At 37.2% G+C, this 24506-nt stretch overlaps 1 protein-coding gene across 2 annotated transcripts in view; it reads right to left on the bottom strand.

Moving 5' to 3' along the window:
• Positions 1–2421: 2421 nt before the first annotated feature.
• LOC140809210 (UDP-glucose:glycoprotein glucosyltransferase) overlaps positions 2422–24506 on the bottom strand; it is a 28225-nt gene continuing 6140 nt past the window's right edge. For both annotated transcript variants that reach the window (XM_073166727.1, XM_073166728.1), the window contains exons 5-37: positions 22722–22795; positions 22298–22394; positions 22105–22217; positions 21871–21986; positions 20802–20859; positions 20132–20284; positions 19935–20033; positions 19684–19842; positions 18846–18914; positions 18071–18153; positions 17760–17922; positions 16484–16618; positions 16266–16371; positions 16078–16172; positions 15193–15305; positions 14848–15055; positions 14250–14318; positions 13894–14039; positions 12649–12750; positions 11936–12083; positions 7489–7545; positions 7282–7412; positions 7048–7136; positions 6624–6973; positions 6428–6523; positions 6187–6251; positions 4916–5018; positions 4452–4610; positions 3917–4057; positions 3774–3817; positions 3579–3693; positions 3076–3228; positions 2422–3006 (exon numbers count right to left, since the gene is read on the bottom strand). In XM_073166727.1, the coding sequence (XP_073022828.1) occupies positions 2830–3006; positions 3076–3228; positions 3579–3693; positions 3774–3817; positions 3917–4057; positions 4452–4610; positions 4916–5018; positions 6187–6251; positions 6428–6523; positions 6624–6973; positions 7048–7136; positions 7282–7412; positions 7489–7545; positions 11936–12083; positions 12649–12750; positions 13894–14039; positions 14250–14318; positions 14848–15055; positions 15193–15305; positions 16078–16172; positions 16266–16371; positions 16484–16618; positions 17760–17922; positions 18071–18153; positions 18846–18914; positions 19684–19842; positions 19935–20033; positions 20132–20284; positions 20802–20859; positions 21871–21986; positions 22105–22217; positions 22298–22394; positions 22722–22795 (3986 nt within the window). In that variant the 3' untranslated portion in view covers positions 2422–2829. The remainder of the gene's footprint in view (positions 3007–3075; positions 3229–3578; positions 3694–3773; positions 3818–3916; positions 4058–4451; positions 4611–4915; positions 5019–6186; positions 6252–6427; positions 6524–6623; positions 6974–7047; positions 7137–7281; positions 7413–7488; positions 7546–11935; positions 12084–12648; positions 12751–13893; positions 14040–14249; positions 14319–14847; positions 15056–15192; positions 15306–16077; positions 16173–16265; positions 16372–16483; positions 16619–17759; positions 17923–18070; positions 18154–18845; positions 18915–19683; positions 19843–19934; positions 20034–20131; positions 20285–20801; positions 20860–21870; positions 21987–22104; positions 22218–22297; positions 22395–22721; positions 22796–24506) is intronic.

Raw genomic sequence — 24506 nt, 5'->3', positions numbered from 1 at the left:
TGCCCGAGTCATCTTTGGACTCGGGCGGGGCAAGAAAGACCAGAAACCCAGAACTAGTCCCGAGAAGCTAAGAGGAGACCGAGTGGAAGCCAGTCCGAGTAAAAAAAGAGCACCATGTTTAAACCATCCCAGAAACACTTCAACCCAAAGCTGGTCCTAGGAAGCCAAGAGGAGAGCAGGTAAAAGCCAGCCCGAGTAAAGCAAGAACAGCCTGTTTAAAGATTAAACTACCCTGGACACGCATCAACCTAGAAAACCTGTCAGACCACTATCAACTTGTACGAGCCCAGGCCCATGTCTTCAATCGGACAACACAAGAAGACTAAATCAATGTATCATGGACCAAGTCCATCGATAATGAAGTAGCATGTTCCCATCCACAATCTCAGATCATGCGGAAGCCAAGATGTGGGCCACGTCCTCACATCATGATGTGGTCACTGCATTTGCTACACTATAAATATTTCTAGCAGGACAAAATTTCATTATTACAAGCACTCACTCTATATTATCTTGAAAGCACTTTCTTTCATTTGTGTGGATACTTGACAGATTTGAGCATCAGAGTGGTCACACCGAAAACCCTTCTAGTATCCCACTAACGTTTCTTGTTATCAAGTATGCAAACCATCCAACTCGACTTCATTCTACTCGATCACCAGAACTCACAAGGATGGAATACATCTCTATCCGAAAAATTGTCCACCCAGCTCACCCAATGTTCTTGGGCAGCATCATACACACACACACACATATGGGTTTCACTCGAAAATTATGCAAAGGAATCTATCTGGAAAGGAGACCTCAGACTCAGGGGTCCCCTGGGGCAATCCGCCCCCTAACGGTCCTCAGCAAACCATCAGTGTTGCTCTTGAAGAGATACCCCACGAGCATGAAGAATTTGAGGACAAATCTCATTCTCGGGACAAGTCTAAAAAGAAGGATGATAGTTCTCAGGTGGGTTCAAAGATGACCAAGGAGTTGGAAAAAATAAGGAAGAAGATGAAGAGGCTTGAAAGAATGGTCGAGTCTTCTTGGAATTTCCAAACCCAGTCGAGTGGATGTCCTTTATCTTCCCAAATAGTGATTGGACCCTTACCCATTCGCTACAAGTCAACTAAGATCAGGGATTATGATGAAAATACCGATCCACAGGAACACCTGACCTCGTTCGAGAGTATGATCATGTTACACTTCTATGAAGACATGATCAAGTGCAAAGCTTTTCTAACAATACTAGTGGACTCTGCATAGCGTTGATTTGAGAAGCTCGAACCTCAAAGCGTCCATTCCTTCGAATACTTCAAGCACATCTTCTTGCATCACTTTAGCAGCAACAAGAAGTATAAAAAGATTATCTTTAGCCTATTCGAAGTGAAGCAAAACATGGAGGAATCATTGAGGGCATACATCCATTGGTTTAATAAAACGGCCTGGGAGGTATCATCCTGTGCCCTCGAGACTAAAATTACAGCTTTCACTCAGGGGGCTCGGGGAAGGATATTTATTCCGGTCCCTAGCCACAAAGTTGCACGGGACTTTGAAGATCTTTTTTCTTGGGTAGAAAAGTACATAAAATGGAGGAGATCCAAAGATAGAACAGAGAAACTATGAAAAAGAAAGAAGAGACCGGGTAGGAAGGGAGGAGCATCGAGAACAGAGAGGAAATCCTTCAAGGCGTTTCTCCCAATATATGCTTTGAAGGTTTTGAGAAATCGGGTAGTACACATCTGCGATGATGACAAGACTGCACCAAAGCCCTCACCACAACCCCATGACCAACAGATGACAGTGAAATTTTGTGCGCACCACCAGGAATGTGCTCATGATGCGTAGAAGTCATGAGGCCCCGGCATCTTTTTTAAGCCGGGGAGGCATGAGGCTCAGCATCTTATTTAAGCCCGAGAAATATGAGACCCCGATATATTATTTAAGCTCAGGAGGCATGAGGCCGCGATATATTATTTAAAACAAGAGCCTCATCTTGGTTATAAGTTCGAGTTCCCAGAGATCCCATATGTCCGGGTGAGGCACATTATTTTTGTGATCAATTGACATTAAATGTTCTACAATTTTTAAGATAATTTGGATTCTCAAGGGTGCACGGGTTATACTAGCCCATCTCAGAAGGCCTACAACAATTCGATTTTTTTTTACGATTTTTAAGGTTATTTGAATACTCAGTCATCAATGGGGTCGTAAAGAGGTTGGTGCGTTAGTTATACCATCCCAACCAAGAAGACTCGGTTAATTTGCAACACTTACAATTTTTTTTTTTTTTACAATATTTAAGGTTATTTGGATGCTCAGTCGTCAAAGAGGTTCGAATCAAGTTCAAGAACTGAAAATAAGAAAGTTGATATCCTTCTAAAGGGATTAATTTCACCGTCATTTTGTTCATCCATTAAAGTTTTGAACCCAAAATACTTATATTATAATAAACTACAAATTATAGTTTTCCCACAGAAGTGATTTAATTAACTGGATAAGTTTTTTTCATTCACAAACTCTTTCCCAACTAAATTAATGCCCCTCCTATGAAAAAAGTTTGAACAAGAGGTTCTCCAAGGCAAAATTTGTAAAAAAAAAATAAAAAAGGGGTTCAATATACTAACATCCTTCTCTTGATCAATGTGTAAGTTTCGACAACCGTCTACCTTAGTCCAGACTCCAGGAACGACGTTTAACCTCGTCCTTTTTCCTCAGGAACGAGCCAAAATTTTTTCGAGATTAATTTCCCAATTGAGATCGTGTCATGAAGCTTGAATATAGGGGAGAAATACAGCACTTGAAGTTACAGCACTTGAAGTATCAGAATATTTTGAGTTCTCACAGTTCTGCCCTTGATTCCTGATCTTCCAAAGAAGAAGCTTCATTTATGTTTTGTGTTTGTGTAGAAGGCGTAGACTGCTCTCGGGGTTCTATATTTTCATCTAAAATCTTGGCAGTGAAGCGTCGAGCTTCTAAATCAAGATCAGGCCATTCTGCAACTATTCTTTTAGCTCCCTGTAAGAAAACATAAGAGTTCAGAAAATGTAAGAAAAGGAGTAGAATGCTCATGGACTTGATTGTTACCTGAAGTTTAGGCTCCTTTGTCATGGGATTATTGCATAGATCTATGGTTTTTGCTCGTAATTTTGTTGCATTACCACACCATGACTCGCACCACAGCCATTCTTGAGGAAGGGAAAAGATGGGCACCATATGTTGGGCATAGTTTGGAAGATCCTGGAAAATGGACCAAACTTTTATTAGCGTGTTGAAAGAGAGTGGAGCACATATAATCTATAGTTTCACTTCTCATATTCATCGTTTGATTTTAATCTCAACGCAAAATATTCATCCCCTCGCCCATTCTTCCGCACCACCCCAAAACTCAGGGAAGAGCCATGGGCAAAGTTGGGAGATGCAATTGGTTTTGGGAGGCAAAAAAAGTTCTAAATTTTTTCACCAGATGGGGACAATACCATAAAAGCGATGTGGAAGGCACAGGCTTCAAGAAATAAGAAGAGCAACAAGATTGGCACTTATTTCAGATGCCTATAAAATAAACTAAGAACACCAAGAAAAACTGTCACCTGATCAAGATTAGAAAGACTATTTGGATCTTTGCTCAGGGTTTCGTAGACAACTCTCAGTTGATCTCCTGCTGCTGTTTCCCGGAATTTGACCAAGTCAACGACATACAGAGCGCTAAAAAAACATGTCACACTGTTAGGCAACTATCACTGAGGTAATCAGAAAAATATGAACCATTAAAAAGCTGAATATACCTAATATGATATGGTTTTCCCCTCAAATGATCTTTCCAGAAGCCCTGTTCAATAAGGTAAAATACAAACATATAATTTTAAAATTTATTATAAGAATGAAGAGAAATCGAAAATAGCAAGTAGTCGAGTCAAGTAATATCTACTTGTTTCCAAAATCGGTAGCCATCCATTTCTTTATTGTTGTCACAAAATGGTGTGTAGGCCAAGGGTAGGCCCCTTAAATACATGTCATAAAGTTCTCCCATATCAGCCCTGACAATTTGGTCGGCGTCGACAAATATAACCTGCGGGTAAAAAAAATATCACCTGGGATTTTTAACCGATAGTGGAAATATCTAAGGTGAAACATAAACTAAGAGGTTTATGCAAGGTTTGATTTTCCGAATGGAGTATTGGGGGAAAAGTTGGAGGAAATATTTTGGAGGAATGATTTGGGAAATAAACCTAAAATGTACAGAGTTTTATTCCGTGGCAATGGAGTTGTTATTGAAGATGACAAATCATGTAAAAATTGTAAATAAATTAAAAAACTTAAAACAATACATTTTTGGATTAGAATAAATAATGAAGTACATTTTACTCGGAATGATATGAGGGAATATGACATTTTACTATGATGATAATATTGAAGATGACAAACATTGTGACAAACTTTTACAATGGTAAAAGTCCAAATACCTTCTCTAATGCAAGAGGAAAAATGACATCAAGGAAAAGGATCTTGTACGCCCATATGATTCGCTGTTTTTCTTTTTGTTTATGTAACCATGAAGGCCACTTATAAGTGACCAATTCATACTCAAAACCATATTCACGAGCCATATGTGGGATTAAATCCTGCACAAAACTATCAATCAATGATGATGCCAGAAAATACATGGAGGGGCGGAATGAGGACTCAAAAACTGAAGGGGACGAAATCATGTTTTCGTAAAAGTAAAATATATAAATATCTATAAGCACGTAGAAAAAATTAACCAGAAGGGGGATGCAACCCTTTCCCAGCTAGCCCTCTCCCCCCCTCTGCGATTACTATCAATAATCAAGATGATGCTTATAGAAGGCAGAAACACTTTGGATACAATTGAACGGAAGAACTGAGATCGTTATATGAACAGAAGTAAGTGAATGCAGGATATGACCTTAAATTGAGGAGAGAGATAGTTCTTTATAAACCAAAACTTGACGGGCCGCCGCGTATTTTTCAGCACACTCAAAATCATAATTTTCAGAAATCGTTCGTACCTGCACAGCAGTAGTTTGTGAAGCATTTAAAACTGAGAGAAATGAAAAAAAATAAAGCAATATTACAACAAAAAGTGGGCTACAATATATACTACATCCTATTCCTGCAATAGGAACAGAAAATGATCTCTATAGCCAATCTATTACATTTATACACATAATACTTTCTAACTGTGAAAACAAATACTAAAAGTAAGCAGGAAAATAGTGACAGTAACAAGGATTCAAGAGTTTGACATGAATCACATGATGATGTTATTTATTTCCAGATACACCCTATCGGAGTTCTGATCATATTTTGTACTGGTACATGCAAAACTTGGCAAAGATACTCGTGTGGTTGGGGGATCCTTCAGGAGTCTTTTCAGTGTCATCTTTATATTCTTCGTTTTTTCCTACACAGAGTTTCCGAACTTTTTCACAACACACTAGCATTTGGCATGTACCGATACCACAAAAGGTTAAAGTGTTTTCTTGGATCGTGGCTTTGGGGAAGTTGCAGACTAACGATGAGATACAGAGAAGAAAGCCGGGAATAGTTCTATGTCCACAATGGTGCTGTTTATGCAAGAACAATATGGAGACTCAGGACCACCTACTACTTCATTGTGCTTTCACGAGGGTAACATGGATCAAGGTCATGAAGCATTTGGACTTTCAATGGTGTTTCCCAAGCAGCTCGAAAGACATGTTGCTAATGGATCAGTCATTCCTCAAGGGGAAAGCTCTTATGGATTTTTGGTATGTAGTGATTCATTGCGTTTTCTGGTCAGTATGGTTGGAACGCAACAACATAATTTTCAGTGAGAAAGAGGATTCAGAGGAAGAATTATGGGAGAAGATCAGGTTCAGAGTCGCGACTTGGACAGTCAACTTAAAGAAGTTTCAGCATATGCGAATTTCGGACCTAGTTAGGGATTGGAGATTTATTTGCTCATAGAGTTTGAGATGAACTAATCACTCTTTTGATTGGAGATTTATTTGCTCATCCACTTGTTTTGTAAACTCTAATTCTATTATAATAAATAAATGTTTCTTATCAAAAAAAAAGAAATTGAGGGAACCAATTCTTGGAGTTCATTAATAATGTCAAAGAAGATTTCGAAGGACTATCTGAAGAGTAAAAAAAACTTACTGAAAATGACTGATACACAAATAATTGACTTACAAGTGTCCAGATGCAACTGAAAATATATTTATTGTTTTCCCATGACGACCACCCTTCCCAGGTTCCTACAAGAAAAAGATAAGAACCTTGTCAATAATGCATAACCTCATTTTGACTTTCGGCTAAAATTTATGCATGAGCTAAGAGAACTTTGGCCAAAATAAACCGCTAAGTCCATCGGACTGTACCGCGCTTCTGTAATTATATTCAACAGAGAGAGAGGAAGGGGAAAAAGATTTACCGCGGAACTAATTTCACCCTTCTTTGAATGGTCCTTCCCACCAATAAATCCAGAAGCCCATTTAAGGATATTTGAATTCCAGCTGTTCTGATTTCCCTGGTCGATATGGGAATAAAAAATAACTTGAAAGTCCATAAATGAACTTTGCAGAATAATCAACAAAGAAAATGATGAAATCTAAATGTAATCCTCTTACTTTCTTCCCGGAAATATTACTATCATCATCAGAAGGGATCAACAGCTTCTCTCGTTCCATACCCTTCTTCTTTATCACTTCCATGTGTACTAATTTACCACGCATGTCATTTATTATCAAGCGTTTCAACAAAGTAGTCTCCTGACCTCCTTCACCATCTTCCTTCATTACATAGAGCTCCGAGCTTCGTCCTGGAGCAAGCTGCAAGTACCATACCCCAGGAGATACCTTCATTTGCCAGTAACCAAGATTGGCCATAACAAGGGTGTCCACCAAGTGGGGAGAATTTTTTGTTCCAAGGATCAATTGCAAACCCCGGGGCGGTTCATGATCTTTCTCAGAACAATGGCCTGATTATTATTGCTCTCAAATTAGTATGATTCATAGGTTACAATTTTAATAAAAACTGCGGTAAAAAGGATACCTGTGAGAACAAGAGCTTCGAGTTCAAACACAGCTTGCAGTGTTCTGGTGTCGGCTAAATTTTCAAGTAATATGTTGTCCAGATCATGGCTGCATTATCACACTCGGACATAAGAATTGACATATTGAACATGGAAAAATACATAAAATTTCTCTCCTTGGAATATTTGACAAATTACTATACAAAATTTTGCGCAAACACTTCTAAAATCGGATGCTGTCAGCAGAAACTTACATGGCAACAACCGGCTCAACGAGCCATGGTTCAGGAACATCCAGATTCATGGTGAGTGTCTTAGATAGTGGCATATTTGCAAAAAATGCTCTAGGACCATGGACTGTATGATCTGTACTGCTGAAATCATCCTGTAATAGCTAGAAAGAGTGAACAAAGTACACCAATTATTTTTCAAAAATTCATAAGCTAAAAGACGTTTGATACCGTTGTTGGCAACACATATCTGTAGTAGTTCTTCAGAGGAAGATCCGCCAGAGAACTCTATCAAAAACATCAACAAGATTACTCTTTTAAAACCAGCTATGGAGCTAAACTAGGCAAAAAATTCAGAATATAATGATCCAAAATATGAAAATGTAATAAATAGCAACAAACCAACAAGGTTTCAAAATTAATACTCATGCTGTGAATTAATTATCTCCTAAAAACTCAAGTTGATACCGCAATAAGGATTTCCTGCCGCAATCTGACATTTTACAACATAAATTACTAATCTATCACTCTATTTGACAATCAAAAAGTAACAGAATCAATAGGAATTGGGTCCAAGAAACTGTGCAAGGACAGTTCTCCACGTAAGATAATATCTTAAATTATGTATTGTCCTTGGTTCTTCAAACTATGGAATTATAAAAAGTAGATGAACATAACACGCCTCCGACCACCAATTCATCTCTCCCCGCTCTTCCCCCAAGCAGATCCACGTTCATCATACAATTGTCGGAAATTCAATTCCTACGGCCATTTCACAGATTCTCACGCACATCAGCAATAACATTATCATTCTCCACGTTGATTCCCAAGAATCTAGGGTTATGCTCGGGTAAATATACTGTTTACAAAGTCCCATGTATCATGTTCTGTAGTTTGATATATGAAAAATATATGCTGAAGAAGATGAATTCTTATTCATACCATTAACTGAGACATAAAACTTATACTTACACATAACAAATAAGAAGATAACAATGTAATCAAATCTAATCTAGTCCAAAGTTTAAAATATAAAACATTATATGAATGTTTATCAAACAATTCAAATGCATATCCACCCTCTAGTTGGGTGGTATATGCCGATCATGACCAACTTGGACATCATGTCTTCAAATGTAGGTTGAAATAAGGTCTTTGTTAGGATATCTGCAACTTCCGAATGGCTAGGAATGTAGGTGAGTTTCAAGATTCCGTTCTCAATCTTCACTTGTAAAATGACGGTCTACCTCAACATGTTTGGTACGATCATAATGAACTGGATTCTTGGCAATACTTATCGCATCTTGATTGTCAAATTTGAATTCCTGTTAGTGACCTTCCAATTTCAACTTAGTCAACAATCTTTGAAGCCATATTCACCCGCAAATCCCACTGGCCAAGGGCCGAAATTCTCCTTCTGCCTGCTTCTTGCCACCACAGTTTGCTTCTTCCTACGCCATGATACTAGGTTACCCGTTACCTCGTACAAATGATCCATACCCAGATGTTGATCGTCTATCAGTAGACTATCCTGCTTAGTCAGCATCACCGTATACCTGTACATTTCTTGTGGTGGTTCTTCGAAAACATAGTTCCTTTCCAGGAGACCACTTTAGGTACTTCAATACCCGAAGAACGGCATATTGTTCATTAACGGACTCACAACGCTTACAACAGATCCAATGTCAGGTCTTGTGTGAGACTGAAATATCTGCTTGCCCATTAACCTCTGATATCGGCTATCCTCCTCCCAATTTTGTATTTGGTTCCATAGGAGTATCAACAGGCTTGCATTCCAACATCCTTGTTTCTTTCAAGAGGTCCAAAACATATTTCTTTGATAAATCAGGATCCATGCTTTGATCTGGCCACTCCCGTTTCCAAGAATATTTCAAATGTCCTAAGTTCCTCATCTCGAATTCTTTTGAGAGCAACATCTTAATCAAAGTGAGCTCCTCCTCATGGTTTCCAGTGATAAAAATATCGTCAATGTATATGATGATAAAAGAGATCCTATCTTTGTTGGAGTGTTTGACAAACATTGTGTGATCTGATTGGCACTGTATGTAACCATTACCTTTCAAGACTTTGGTGAAGCTGTGAAACCAAGCTATCGAAGATTGCTTCGGACCATAGAGTGACTTCTTCAATCTAGATACATTGTTGACAGTAGTCTCTGACTCAACTCCTGGAGGTATACTCAAGTAAATTTCTTCTTCGTGATCCCCATTCAATAAAGTATTTTTGAAATCGAGTTGGTACAGAGGCCAGTCTAAATTTGTAGCAATGGATAGGAGTACACGGACCATATTTAGCATGGCTACCGTGTGCGAAGGTTTCTTGACAATCAATCTCATAAACTTGGGTATGCTTTTTTGCTACTAGCCGTGCTTTAAATTGTTCAATACTTCCATCAGCCTTGTGCTTAACTATGAAGATCTACTTGCAACCAACAGTCTATTTCCCGGGTGGAAGTTCTGCCAAGTGTTGTTCTTTTCAAGACCACGGTTTTATCAAAGGCAACCGTTCTCCATTTTGGATTTTGGAGAGCTTTAGTGATGTTTGATGGAACTTGTACTGGTCTAAATTCACAAGAAATGTTCGATACGCAGGAGACAAAAGATCAAGTGAGACAAAGTTACTTATAGGATGTTGGGTGCAAAATCTAACTGCTTATCTCGATGCAATGGGTCTATAAGGAAGTTCATCGATTTTAGTGAGTCAAAGCTCGGCGTACCTTTAGTGTGATTCAAACCATCTAGCGGTGAGGAAGTACCATTGGTTGGCTGATCGTGTGTGTGTTCCTGAAGATTCCCAAGGTGAAGTGGCCTTCTACGAGAATAAAATGGAAAAAAAGTAGAATAGTGTGTCCAGGATTATACTGGGAGTTATCTTGTGGGATTGAATAGATTGGGTCAACTTGGGAGTCATTTGGTATGTCGACGAGCTCTAGATTCTGAGGTTCGTTCATAACAATCTCCCCCTGAACCAAGGAAGGTGAAAAGTAGGGTTGGAGGAGTAGAATTTCACGATGATATGAGAATAACATTTGTATCATTTCTGATTAAGAGAATACCCAAGAAATATACATTTGAGAGAACGAGGACCAAGTATGCCCCTATGTTGGGAATGAACAAGGATGAAAGCTTTGGAAGTTAAGGACACGAGAAGGCATCCAATTTATTAGGTGAGTGGCAGTTAGAACGATGTTAGCCCCAGAAATGATGGACATTCCGAGTGAATAACAAGGAACAAGCAACCTCGAGGAGATGACGATTTTTGCTGAGGGGTGTTAGCGTAGAGTTTGATGATGATCCCCAAGACAGAGTTAAGAAATCTCTTGTCCGATCAGTGCGGAGAATTTGGATATTGGTGGAGCATTGTATTCGAATCATGGCATGGAAGTTTTTAAAAATCCTGGAAGTCTCATTTTTTTCTATCATGAGGATCACCAATGATAGACGAGTATGGTCATCCACACATAATAAGCACCAACGTGTACCCATGATGTTTTTCACATTGAAGGGCCCCAAATATCACTATGAATAAGTCCAATTGTTCTCAGCCTTCTATGCTTTGAACTTTGCATCGCTCGAATCAGGGCGGGACACCGTGCCTTTAAGGAAATCTCCCCCTGGCCACATATGAACAACAAGACAGATTGCGACCAAGGAAGAAAGTTACGGCTATCAAGCTTATGACAGATGATGCATAGTGGAGATGCATTGCCCACGCTTGGGGTCGTCGTCACTATAGGGAAGGGACTGTAGGAAGATGAGACCATGCCGTATTCGTCATAGGCGGAACCCGCCTTCTGATACCATGTAGTTTGATATACGAAAAAAATATGCTGAAGAAGATGAATTCTTATTCATACCATTAACCAAGAAATACAAATTATATACATAAATCATAAGATAACAACATAATATAATTTAATCCAAAGTTTAAATTATAAAACAGTAGATGAATATTTATCTAACAATTCAAATGCCTATCCTAATCTAAATTTTGATATTCAACATGTTCCAATGATGAAGGGACAAGGAGGCACAACCCTGGAACTTTAGGATATTTCAGGTTCAGCCATTCAATGAGGTGATTGCCTAGGCCATAACGCCCTGTGTAGGTGTGCCTTAAAGGTTCCAGGCACACTTTAAGCGAGTCTCAAATGACAGAATTGTTTATCCCAAACGATATTCAAATATCATTCTTAATTGCTTGTGCACTGGTGATGGTTTGTTTTCTGGTTATTCAGTACTTCGTAAAATTCAGATTAGTAAGTGATTATTTCCTGAATACATTTAAATTCTAAAATATAATTCGGTAGTCCGCCTCTTTCAATAAGATGCGAGTCCTGAGTTGCATTGAGTTTTGGACGCATCACACATGACATGTTCCCTTTATTTTGTCAAGTGCTTCCAATAATTATAGATGACTATGTGTCTCCTATATTTTACTCTAACAGAACGTTTGAATTCATGATTGAGCAATGACACCTCACAATTCAAAAGCCAATTTGGTCTCACAAGATTCTATGAAATTTCAGAATTTTAAGAATGCAAACCATACTTCATCAGGTAGTTCTGAGAAAACACAAACACCCCCCCCCCCCCCCCCCCAAAGAACAAGAAAATTAAAAATATGAGTGATTATAAAATTTTAAGAATAAATTTACCACTGGATTGAGCACAAGTCTCATGCTCGGCTGAACAAACTTTGATAGCATCCGTAGAAGAGCAGAGAGCTTTTGACCCGAAGGACTCAATGGATCAATAACGGCATCAATATGAATGCTTGAAATTTCGTTTTGCAGAATAACAGCACTGCATAATGTAAGAGCAACATAATTAAACGATTTGGAATAAAACATCTATAGGCCCTCATATGTTTGATAGGTAAGACTATAATAAGCCATAATTTGATTTCATGACAGCATTGGATTACACAAGAAATTGCATTTTAGGTTTTATAGTAAATGATCTGGAAAAAAGAAAAAACTTGACAATAAAATTCAGAAAGTCTGATATCAATTCTGAGACAAATGAAAAAGTGAAAGAAGCCAAATCAAAGATTGGCTTACATTGACTACAACAAACACTTAAATTGAGTTAGACTCAGGGAGTTCGAATACAGCGATTTCATATCTGGTAATCAATATCCTTTCTAACAACATCCACAGTATCTATAGCTGTTGATTAAAATAAAATGAGACTCGTTGCTCTGAGTAAACCCATGCTAATATGACATGAAAGCCAGTCATGAAGCATTTCAAAACTCAACATAAAACAAGCCCATACTTAAAACCAGTGCATCTGTCAAATCTGACATTTTGCAGGCTGCAGTTCAACGCTACCATAAAGTCAAACCTTTCGCACAATAGTCGTCTACCTGTGTTCTGCATTCAGTATATCAAATCGAGCACTTTCAGAACTTCGATCCCGCGTAGCAATTGAGGATGAGATAGCCATAACAATGTCACTGATAAATTTGCTACAAAGAGAAAAAGAATAAAACATTTTAGCACAGTACCCAAAACTGGTTAGAGTAACAGAGGGCAAAAATAACATAGACAAGCCAAGGACCAAAGCAGAAGTAACAGAACAAACAATTCTTTGAATCTCAATGGCGGCGAAATATCCTTTGAAAATTAATATCATATATAAATATGTATATGAATACAGACACACACACACACAAAACCTAATTAGTTACTTTCACACAAGTTAAGTGGCTGCTGTAAGCAAAACAGGTCGGTATAAGGGGAAATTGATTACTCGAAAATGCAAGTACATTGTCATTATGGAAAGAATTAATCAAAGTAATTGATTTTATAATCCTCAGTGGAAAAGTCAGAAGCATCCAGTGTTTTTCTTCTGTCTTGTTATTTTAATAAGTAATTACCGAGTCAATAAATTTACTCCGACCAGTTTACTACATTGAAACTCGAGTTTCTAAATAAATCGAGTAGATGGTGCAGATATTGCGGCCTTGACTTTGTTATAAGTCAAGCACCATGTTCACAAGTTACCAGTGCAAGCTGAGGTAAATGACCACTCCGTTGCTAGAAAAAATAAAAACACGTTCCAACATCAAGGATAAGATATTATTAGGCAGATGGGTATAGCAAATATTAATGCTACCAACCATGACAATTTCAATGTTACAATCAAACAAAGAGATCTTAAAAGCACCAGCAAAGGACCGGAACCCTGCAGTCCCATGAAAATGGGAGGTTTCATCATGTTGGAGCAAACATACATCAGCGATCTTTGAAAATTGAATTGAGGTAAATATTTCTATTTACCGTTTTATTTTCTTTGACATAAATTTCCTCACTGGCAAGGAAAATATAAATATGTCAATGGTGTAAATATAGTGACAAAGCAGAAGTGAATGAAGGTGCTTTTGTATCTAGCATGTAGTGCGCAGGACAAACAACGAACATAATCGAAATGATGATTAACCAACCAATTTAATAAAATACATTAAAATATGATATACAAATGGTATGTAAAACATCACAATAATGACTCCGTAAAATCTCATGAAAAAAATTCTGTCAGATTGGTGAAAGGGTATTACGACACGATCATACAAATACAGTAGCTAACGGCTAACCCCATTTTGAAATACCTTGTCAGCAAGTCAGGATCTATGTCCTCCCATTTTATGTCTTCAACGATTTCAGCGATGTGTCTTATCCGTTGCTTGAACTCTAAGGATTCAAGAAGTTGTAAATCATGACTCAAGAATGTACTACCATCAAAAAGCCGGATCACCTATTAAATACAATAATGGCATCTTAAAAGCAGTGGTAGGGCAGCATAATCTCCATCAGAACCAAATTCAACATAAGATTTCAGATAGAGAAAATTGAAGTTTTCAATCATTCTCGTCCAGCAACAAAAAAAAAAGATAAAGCCCGGAAACCATATTATAACAGTAATGCCAAAAATCAAATGCTAAATTCAAAGGGTGAACGTACTTACTTTCCCATTGGTAATAACTGCATTCATACCATGGTCAAGACCAATATGCCTATATAAAAACTGGGTCACCTGCACGTGCGTTGAATCATATCATCAATGAATCAGTTGCCATTTTAAGTGTCTCGTACAAATAACAAAAATTGTTATCACAAATGCATAAATCGGATAGGTAATTGTAAATACCAGTCTTCCTAGAATCTTATATATAACAAACCTAGAAAAGAAAATATTTGCTGGTATAGGGATACTGCTTTTATATATTTTTTACAATCTAGAACAAAGATGAAATACTGAGTCCCTAAGGGATTCCGCTAAGGCCTAACCTTAAAAAAATCCTACATCTGCTGCTGAAAACTAACACATGCAAAGCACTGGGAGCGCCAATGTAGATGGTTGAGACAGGAATATAAAAATATGTGAATTATATATGCTGCATTAGTTCAAACAAGAAAAGCATTCATCTGCTTTTATCTAACGACTAAGAATTGATTTCTATACAGTGATGAAAAAGGAAACTCGTGGTGAGTTCATAATGAACAGATATGATATGACATATCAACTAGTGACGTGCATGATCTCGAAAATATCAGAAAAAAACCTTATTCAATCGACTCCTAATTTCCTCAGCACAAAACCCAGTTCGAGCAGATTCATAGCCCTTAGAAGGCAACATATTTTCATCAGCTAGCTCAAAGATCTTATCGACGAGTGGTTGATAGCTTTCAGTAACCCCGGAAACCAAGATGTACTCTTGTTCATAGAACACACAAAGTCGATCTAGAAAGTTTAATACTCCTTTCTTATGACTGCAAAAAATTTAAAAAAACAAATAGATTAAGGAAAAAGAGAATTTAAACAGTATTCAATAAAGCACAGATAGATACCTAAAGAAACTTTGCAAAAAAATTCAAAGAAAGAAACTGCAATTAAGACCCCAACACACCTGTAAGATGATACAGTAACTTCAAAAACTTTGGCGAAAAAGAGGCTAGGTAAATTTGCATCTCCGTTAGAATTAAATAACACACCAACACGAGCTATTTTAGAAGCACCAAGCTGCAAAAAAAGTAAAATAATGACAAAACGAAAAAAAGAACAGTAAGAAAATTACACCCAATAAAACTTTATCATAAGGTGGAAAACTGCAAACTATTCTTGTTCAGCTTGCATTTAATTTAACTAAGCCAAACATCGTTGGGGGAGACAAAGAGAAAACATTAAAGGGTTTTCAAGGAGTCGAACATGCAGATGTCACAGGCCACAGCGTCTACCACCGCTTCATTTAATCTTGGAAACAGCAAAAGTTAAGGAATTTAACAGAACAAAAGTAACGATGCTACACACAAGCTATATACAAAGATAAGAATAGGAAAATCCCAGAGTACTGCCCAATGGCAGTCAGCAAATCAGATAAAAATTTGTGATGGCAGCAAAAGATATCAGACAAAAATTTGAGATGGCAGCAAAACAGAATAAGAGATCTGGTTACAAAAATACTGTCGATATCCACTTGTTCCAAAAGTTTGAGGTTATGGAGGCAGCACAAATAGTTTTAAATTTTTATATGTCACATACGTGTATGCCGGAGAAATGAAGATCGTGGAATATATACCCGAAATCAACATACAAGGCCCACACATGCAAGTAGGTCGAGAATTAGACAACAAAGACAACCCAAAAACAACTTGATAAATATACGCGATTTCGCATCTAGGAGTCTTAAGCCTTTGATACCATATTAAGACCACTTGTCACACAAATTTGAGCTCATGGAGGCTACATAATCAATAGTTTTATACTTAAACAAATAAAAAGAGCAATAAAATACCAGATAACGTATTCCCTCACGAAGTAACTTTATCCCTTTCCTAGATGTGATATCAACAGCAAGAAGATGAGTCACCGGCTTCAAGTCATCCATGGCTGGAAGAAAATGTAAGAAACTTATAAGCTATAAAGCGTTAGTATTCAATTGGATACAATGGACATTAACAATTCAGCATTACAAAAACTCACTTTCTGGTGAATGCAAGTAGCCGAGTTCAGAAAATAGAGACTCCTTTTCAAGAATCAAGGAAGACAGAGATACAAACTTTGGTTTCAACTTCCCATCTGATATGATCTACAAGTTCAAATATTGCAGAAGATTTAGCAAGGAAAAGCATACCATCAGAAGTGATTGTATGATATTTCAAATTAATTTAGCTAAAGAAATTTCACCATTAAACAAGTACCTTTGGATTGTAACGTTGGACACCACTTTCAGATAGGAATTTATCAAGAACATCAGTATGAGAGTTTATCTGCCCATAGTAGACTTGCTCCTGTATCTTCGGAAGCTCTTCGTTCATGGCGTTTAAAAGAGCCTCCTGGAAATAGCAGACGCACTTAATTATTTTCATCGACAACAAAATGAAAATATTCCAAAACCTGAGAAATTCCAAATCCACATTAAAGGGATACTGAAGATGCTAATATCAAATTTTTCCTCTCCAAAAGATTTATGTTTTAGATGTGATGGTCAATTAAAATATCACCAAGCCATGAAATAGACCGAAGCTCAGGCCACATTTTTTTGTGAAGAATACATAAAGCCTGCGGAGAAAAAAATCTGCCACTAGAAGCAGGGGCACTGTTTGGTGGCTGGAGTACTGGAATATACTGACAGGAATAGAAAGACACTCTACCAATCCCAGCTTTAAGCAAAAAACATCTCTGGATAATTGGTACTTCCGAGGTACTTCAGTGGGATAAATAATCTTTTGAGTTCCAGAAGTTAACAGGATTGTGAACTAACACCAGTGTGGAGCTGAAAGTTATACTTTTGGGGTTAAACTGGGAAAGGGAATTTACTAACATCCAGATCGAAGTTCATTCCCAAGCTGGCGATAATGGGATCCACGTGGAGAATGCTACTACAATGGAGCTTAAAGTAGTTTCTTCAATAGATCCACGGTTTACTGGCTCAATTGATGCTATATCACTCTCACTTGGGAGGAAGGAATACGTGGCAGACTTATTAGCTAACACAGCCTTGCAGTGGCCAATTCTCTCATAATATGAAGCAAAAAGGTAAATCAGCTAACAGGTTACTCAAAGGCACAGTTGAAACAAATAGAATATGTCTGCTCTTAATTTTCAGCTATAATGTATGTCCACTACCAAATATTTCACAATTTAAATTTAAAAGTTAATAAACAGGTGGGTCCCACCTCGGTGAGAACAATGTTAAGTAAAAGGTCCTCCAAAAAAAATCCTGTCATCATTAAAAGTTAATAAACATGTGAGTCCCATCTAGGTGAGCACAATGTTAAGTAAAAGGTCATCCAAAAAAATCCCTGTCATCATCATATTATAGCATGGTGATTACGCAGATTAAGCAAACAATATTAGGTATTGGAGACAGTGAATCACCTCCATAAAGAAGTTCAGTCTAAACTAACCAACTAACACGGATTACATCACCATGGGAAATAAGAAAGCGAGATGCAACAATTGTTTAAAATGTACCTCATTTGGTTCGTGGACAAGTCCATTCATTAAGAGACAGCACTCCAACTTAGCCAAACCCAGATTAAATACAAACATGGAACTTTGCTGAGACAGTTCACTCAAAGTTTGTTCCTTTTCCAGTCTTAGTAGAGTGTCTTGTGGGGGAGATTTTGCTTTCGGCCTACAGGTGGAAACTATGTGTCAGATATCTGGAAAAATTATGGGAAAAATTCAGAGATGGATCAATAGAAATTCCTGTAGGACAAGAATCACCAAAAGCGTCATAAAATGAGTAAATAATATGATGCTTCTATAAGAGGGATGCTTACAGTGTTGTTTCCACAAATGCTCCTTCTACATGATGCATTTCAAGATTGTCTTCTGCAGCAGATTCAACTCTCCATTTGTTAACCTACAAAAGTGAAAACAGACACATCAACTTTCTAGCACAAATACTCCATGATAACAGCATATGCATCAATAGTATGTGTCTACAAGGGAACACGTGCATCTTGTTAGACCAAAACACATGGGAATGAAAAGTTGTTAGGATCTCAAGTCTGTTGGACCTAATCATTCGAGAGAAAGGTATTACAATGGCCTAAATATATTGGGCCAAAAAAAAAAAACTCAACGTGCAGATGTAAAGAGAACTTTAGAGAGATTGGCTTGGGGAAGGGGCAAGGAAAGAATATAATAGGATGGAGTTGGTTAGAGATAGGCATTCGGTTATTATTTGTCTTGTGACTAGCTTTGACTAGGGAAATACTAGCATTTCTGCTAGGGTTTTGTAACAGAGTTTATCTCTGGATTTCATTTTTGTTGCAATATAATTTCAGTTTGTAAATTATGTTCCTAACAATAGTCCAGATATCACATCACTGTCACTATACATGGGAAAGATCATCTCACTTCCTACAAGGGGAATGAGCTTTCCACCTAAGAGGGAATGCCTGAGTGTGTGTGTGAGTGACGTTAATTTTGCATATATTAATAACTTTTTGTACGCACAAGAATAACGTGTGCAATAATTAATATAATCTACATGGAAAAGACCATTGCTCCTTCCTTTTAAAGGGTAAACTAAAGAGATCATAGTCTTACATTGCTCAAAAACTGGAAAGCCGTCAGAGTTCCATGATTTTCCTTGATGTAAAAGAAAAGGCGTATAATCTGACAAGAGGAACAAAATCACCAAAATAGTCAAGAGTGGGTTGCACAAAGCTATTGAAAACAGAAATGATTATGTATATCTATTTTGCCTCATCCATGTGATTTGTAGTTTTTCAATTCCATATCATTGCTAGTTCTCAAGTGTCCCTCAATACAACTAGTCTCATCACATATTAAGTGTTTCTTAGATATAGATGAGAGACCACAAGAATCAGATTTTATTCAAACATTAAATCAGAAACGTGATACCAATAGAAAAAGCTAACATGGCTAGATTGCTAAAAATTAATCATCGATCTTTATCCATGGACACAACATTCCTACCATCACCGTCAGTGCCACATAACTTTGCTATTTTTTTAGATGGAAGACCGCATTACTTTGCTAATAGCGTGAAGGCATAAAATTAATCAAGGACTTGGGGCATAAAGAGTCTCGACATCTTTATATAGTCCTTTAAAACGTTAACTCACTGTTACAAAATATAATGACTTGTGTAGCCATCTTTATACTGAAAACATGTGATGTGCATCAAATTAATAAAATGAGAAAAAAGAATAAGAGAAGGTAACCACAAAATCACAAGCAACCAAGATTCCATGAAAGAGAACGCCTCAGAAAATAAGTTGACAAAACCGCAGCTTTCTTTGATCAAGATAAAGAAAATCCTAACAATATGTTCCTCCAATATCAACCACCAGAAGATTGCAACTGCAACTATTTCAGTAAAGTGAAAATTAAATTGCAGAAAAATTGTAAAAAAAATTACCAAGCTAGAAATGTCTTCTCCAGGATTATCCTTCAAGTAACTAACTGGAAGTTCACCATCACCTGCTTCAATTTTCTCCACTAATTTTGCAGAGTATAATATCACGCCAAACCTCACAGGAAGATTGTTTTCAAACAAGGAAATGATTGTGTCAATTGTCTGCAATGCACCAATTTATCAATTAGGTATTAGAATACCAACAGGAAACACATGTTAAAAACTCAAGCAGTTGGAAGACGAGAAAAGCTTGCCTCCAGCCCACAAAAAGATGCTGGATCCAAAACATAAACTGCATGGAACAAGTTTTTCCGGATGTAGCGTAATTGTCCAGGGAAGACTGGCATTAAAATCTATGACAAAAGATTGAAAAATAACATATATGTCCCTTCTAAAAAAATAATGAGAAATCTAATCAAAGAACTATCAGCAATTAAAGGAATGACTATACTTCATTTAGATTGCTTCTCCACCGCTTGTACATGGAATCCTCTTCCAAGTTATTGATATAGTGAACATGGGAAGAACGGAAATCAACACGAAATGCAACCGATTCTGACGGAGGTAAAACTGAAAGGAATTTCCTCACAGAACTTGGAGGAATCTAGCATTTCCAAAACATTAAGAATCAGCATTGGGATTCAAAAAAATATCGAATGAAATCAAATACAGTCTACAGGGAAGAACACAAATGAAAAGGAATACTATTGAAAACAAACAGATATTGGATGTGTACTGTAATGAATTCCACATCCTCGGCCAAATAAAGCAGCTGTTGATTGTCAGAAATAACCTAGATAAAATATATTTACATAGGATGTATGTCCATGCTTTTTTTCATGCATGTAACTAACCCATTTGTCTTTAAGAGGACCATTCTCATTCCAATATGGGTATCAAACACAATCAATTATCTTCCACGAGTAGATCACAAGCTGTTTTTAACCCCGATCAGGTTGGTTGAATTGTGAATTCTTGAAATTCTAAAACCCAGGATTGGCATAATAACAAATGAAGCCTTCAGAACCTAGAGTGGCCATATCCCACTTCCCTACAGTTAAAACCATGTGCGCTTTTTACCTAAGATTAGGCTTTTCAGAGGAAGTTCCGGAATTTTATACCTTTAGTTGTGTATACTGATCAGCCAATGACAAATCCTGATGAACCATGTCAACCAGCCTAGGAAATGTCAAACATATGAATACCGTAAGTTAACAACGAGCTTTGTCAGGTTAAAACCATGATGACAATACACATATCATTTTGAACAATTTGAATTTCAGATAGGTTGCACAAAAACCACAAATGTGAAAATGAACCAGATATTGTAATTAACTAAAGAAGTGCACCATTCTCTCCATATTATGTAAGATTTTGTGCGCCAACTAGTTTGAGAGTAACACTCACACAGTGGTAAAGATGGGGATGAAATGACGTCTTCGACCTACAGGCTAAAACAAAATGTATAGATTCTAGGTAAAAGGAATATATTTTTGCTTCTCTTGCCTTCAACAGATTCTTTATGGTTAGGATGGGTTCATAGATGTAGGAAAAGAGCATATAGAGATGAGATAGAGAAGATTAGAAAAGGAATCTATAGAAGAAGTGAATAATGGTATTGGAAAACAATAGAAAGGGCTATGTCGTGCATACTCATCCAGCAAGAAATTTATGTCTCTACCTAATCATACACAAGGAAATCCAGGATGATGTTTAACGATGAAAACTGAAAACAGCTGTAAATAACAAACAAGAAGGGACCAAGTTAAGATGTATGCTAACTAATACTGCTATTGCACAGTAAACAAGATGGATTAAAATTTGCATGAATTAGAAAGTAAACCAAGCATATAACAATCAACCGATGAGTCATAGAAAACGCAAAATATTAGGAATCTAAACACTAGAGAAAAATTCTTAGGAAGTATTACATACAAACAGGACATCAAGTGTTCCTAGGTCCATGAAGAAGTCCCGATAAGTGATCTCTGTAGATTGGTTATGGAATAAACAACCAGTGCACGCATTTAAGCTATCTTCATCCAAAAGTTGAGAATTGCATGAATATATCAAGTCTACTGGACATGTTATAAGACGCATATTTCCCACAGTATGGAAGTGAAAGTTTTCCACACAAAATAACTGACAACAGGTAATAAATAGAAGGCATGGTTGGAAAGGAAATATTACAGATAAAGGTCGATATCTTCAATATTGATTAAGGCACCATTCAGAGCCATCAAGGACTTGCCAGGGGGAATCATTCGCTGGTTTGCGATAATTTCATCTTTGATGGAATCATTCATCTGCAAAGTGTAATATTAGATCACAACCCAATATCTTATCTACTATGGATTGTGTTTATTAATTAAACAAAAACCATAGACAATACATTTCATGACTACGCACAACAAAATATCTTACATTCATTCGAGATAATGAAGAAACGACACTAGGGAAATTTTGATTAATTTCTTGCATTGCCTGCAAAGGATCAGAGGCATGCACTATTCTCTGAGAAGTTTGATGTCCCAAATCTGCACAATGATGTATTTAGCAATTTATGTACTTTTTTCAATTTAAATGTGAATCCAGAAGCTACAAACAATAACAGTACCTTTCAATTCCCAAATTTCTAAGGTATCAGAAATTGTAGATGACAATAGATAATCCCTGAATGCCATTACCTCAGATGTGAGCTTTGATTTGCGCTCCTGCATTAGTATGTTCACACGTTAACTTTGAATTGTTAGTTTAGCATCTACAATACTCGCATACCACGACCTAATTTGATCATTAAGTTAAGGAAACATAACACCACAGGAAATTTCATCGCCTTCCATTTGTAAGTGCAAAGATATAGGATTATGTTTGAAACTCAAAAAATAGGATCAAAATCGTAAACCCCCTATAACTAACGGGAACATTGCAAAATTGCCATTAAATATTAGCTTTTCTATAAAAACTCGAAACTTTCAAACTTTGCTTCTAGGTTAATGTTACTTATAGGGGTCCTTAGACATAAAAGAGAAATTACAAACCAGAATCTTGGAGAATATGAATCCTCTCACTTCTTGGCTAAGATCTTCAGTATGTGGATCTTCAAGAGTTACACCTGCAAGAAGTATTGAAATCTTCAACTATCAATCTCTCAATAACAGCAGTTTCGAGTGAACACGACTATATTCCTTACAGGGAAGGAGAGAAGAAGAAAGAATGCGAAGAAAAAAAAGCAAGAGACAAGGTCAGGTCAACTAAAATATCAGGATGATTCGACTTGCTATGCACCCAAGTAAACTGTAATTGGAAATACATCTTAAATTGTTACCACAAGAGAATGACATTATATTAGGATTCGACCTTGCAAATTTGCAATTGATTGTTAAGGGTGTTCAGAAGGTGGAATTTAAAGATTTAGATGAGTGTGGATTGATGATGGCAAGGGAAGATGGCAGTTGCAGTAAGAGTAGGAGGGATGCGGCGGTGATTCAATGAAAATTCTTTCATGGAATATACGGGGTAGTGGGTCAGCCACAAAAAGGGGCTTGATTCGAGCAGTAATTGCTAAAGAAAAACCGGATTTAATAATACTGCAGGAGTCAAAAAGGGTGTTGGTGGACAGGACACTAATTTCAACTCTATGGAAGTCCAGATTTGTGGATTGGATAACATTACCTGCTTGTGGTAGGTCTGGGGGGATTATCTTGATGTGGGATCCAAGAATTATAAGCGTTAAGGATAATTTGATAGGTGATTTCTCTGTTTCTGTTCACATTCAAAAGGATGCACTACATGACTGGTGGTTCACAGCTGTTTATGGGCCTTGCCACCCAAGTTTGAGAAATAATTTTTGGGATGAACTCGCAGGTTTGAGGGTATTATGTGGTGATAGATGGTGTTTGGGTGGAGATTTTAATGTAGTAAGATCAATTCACGAGAAATTCAATAGTGTCTCATTGACTTCGAGTATGCAATGTTTTGACAGCTTGATTCAGGAACTTCATTTGTGTGATCCACCTTTACTGAACGGTAAATATACTTGGTCGAATCTAAGGTCATCTCCAATATGTTGTAGACTAGACAGATTTCTGTTCACGGTGGGTTGGTCTGATATTTTCCCATTCTATAGGCAAACGATCTTACCGCGAGTCACATCGGACCATTTCCCATTGATTCTTAACTTGGAAAAAAATAAGTGGGGTCCTAGTCCTTTCATATTCGAGAACGTTTGGTTAGGAGACTCAAACTTCAAGAAAATGACTCAATCATGGTGGAACAACTCGAACCCCCGTGGCTGGGCGGGATATAGGTTGATGATGAAACTAAAGACAATTAAGTGTGACATCAAAAAATGGAATGAAGATGTTTATGGAATGACGGAAATGAAAGCAGCAGAATTGTCTAACAAAATCAGTAGAATAGACAGATTGGAGGGTGTGGGGCTGGTCTCGGAAAGTTTATTGATCGAGAGAAAAGAAGCGAAATTAATGCTAGAGGAAACGATAAGACGAAAGAACCAAATCAACTTTCAAAAAGGCAAGATAAAGTGGCTCAAAGAAGGGGATCAAAATTCAAAATTCTTCCACTCAATACTCAACCATAGAAAGAGCAAGTCAACAATCGACAAAATAGAAAGAATTGATGGTTCCATCACAACTAGTGAGGACGAGATTGTTTCTATAATTTCAGATTATTTCATGGGACTGTACTCGAAGGGGGAGTCAAGAAGTTGGAGGATTGAAGGTGTGGATTGGTGCCCAATTGAATTGGAGATGAGCCGTCAGTTAGAAAAGAGTTTTACCGAAGAGGAGGTAAAGGAAGCAGTC

This window comes from Primulina eburnea, chromosome 13, assembly GCF_022965805.1.
Source record: "Primulina eburnea isolate SZY01 chromosome 13, ASM2296580v1, whole genome shotgun sequence".
Classification (NCBI taxonomy): Eukaryota; Viridiplantae; Streptophyta; class Magnoliopsida; order Lamiales; family Gesneriaceae; genus Primulina; species Primulina eburnea.
Note: the sequence above shows the minus strand (reverse complement) of the source record. Positions and strands in the feature narration are given on the sequence as shown.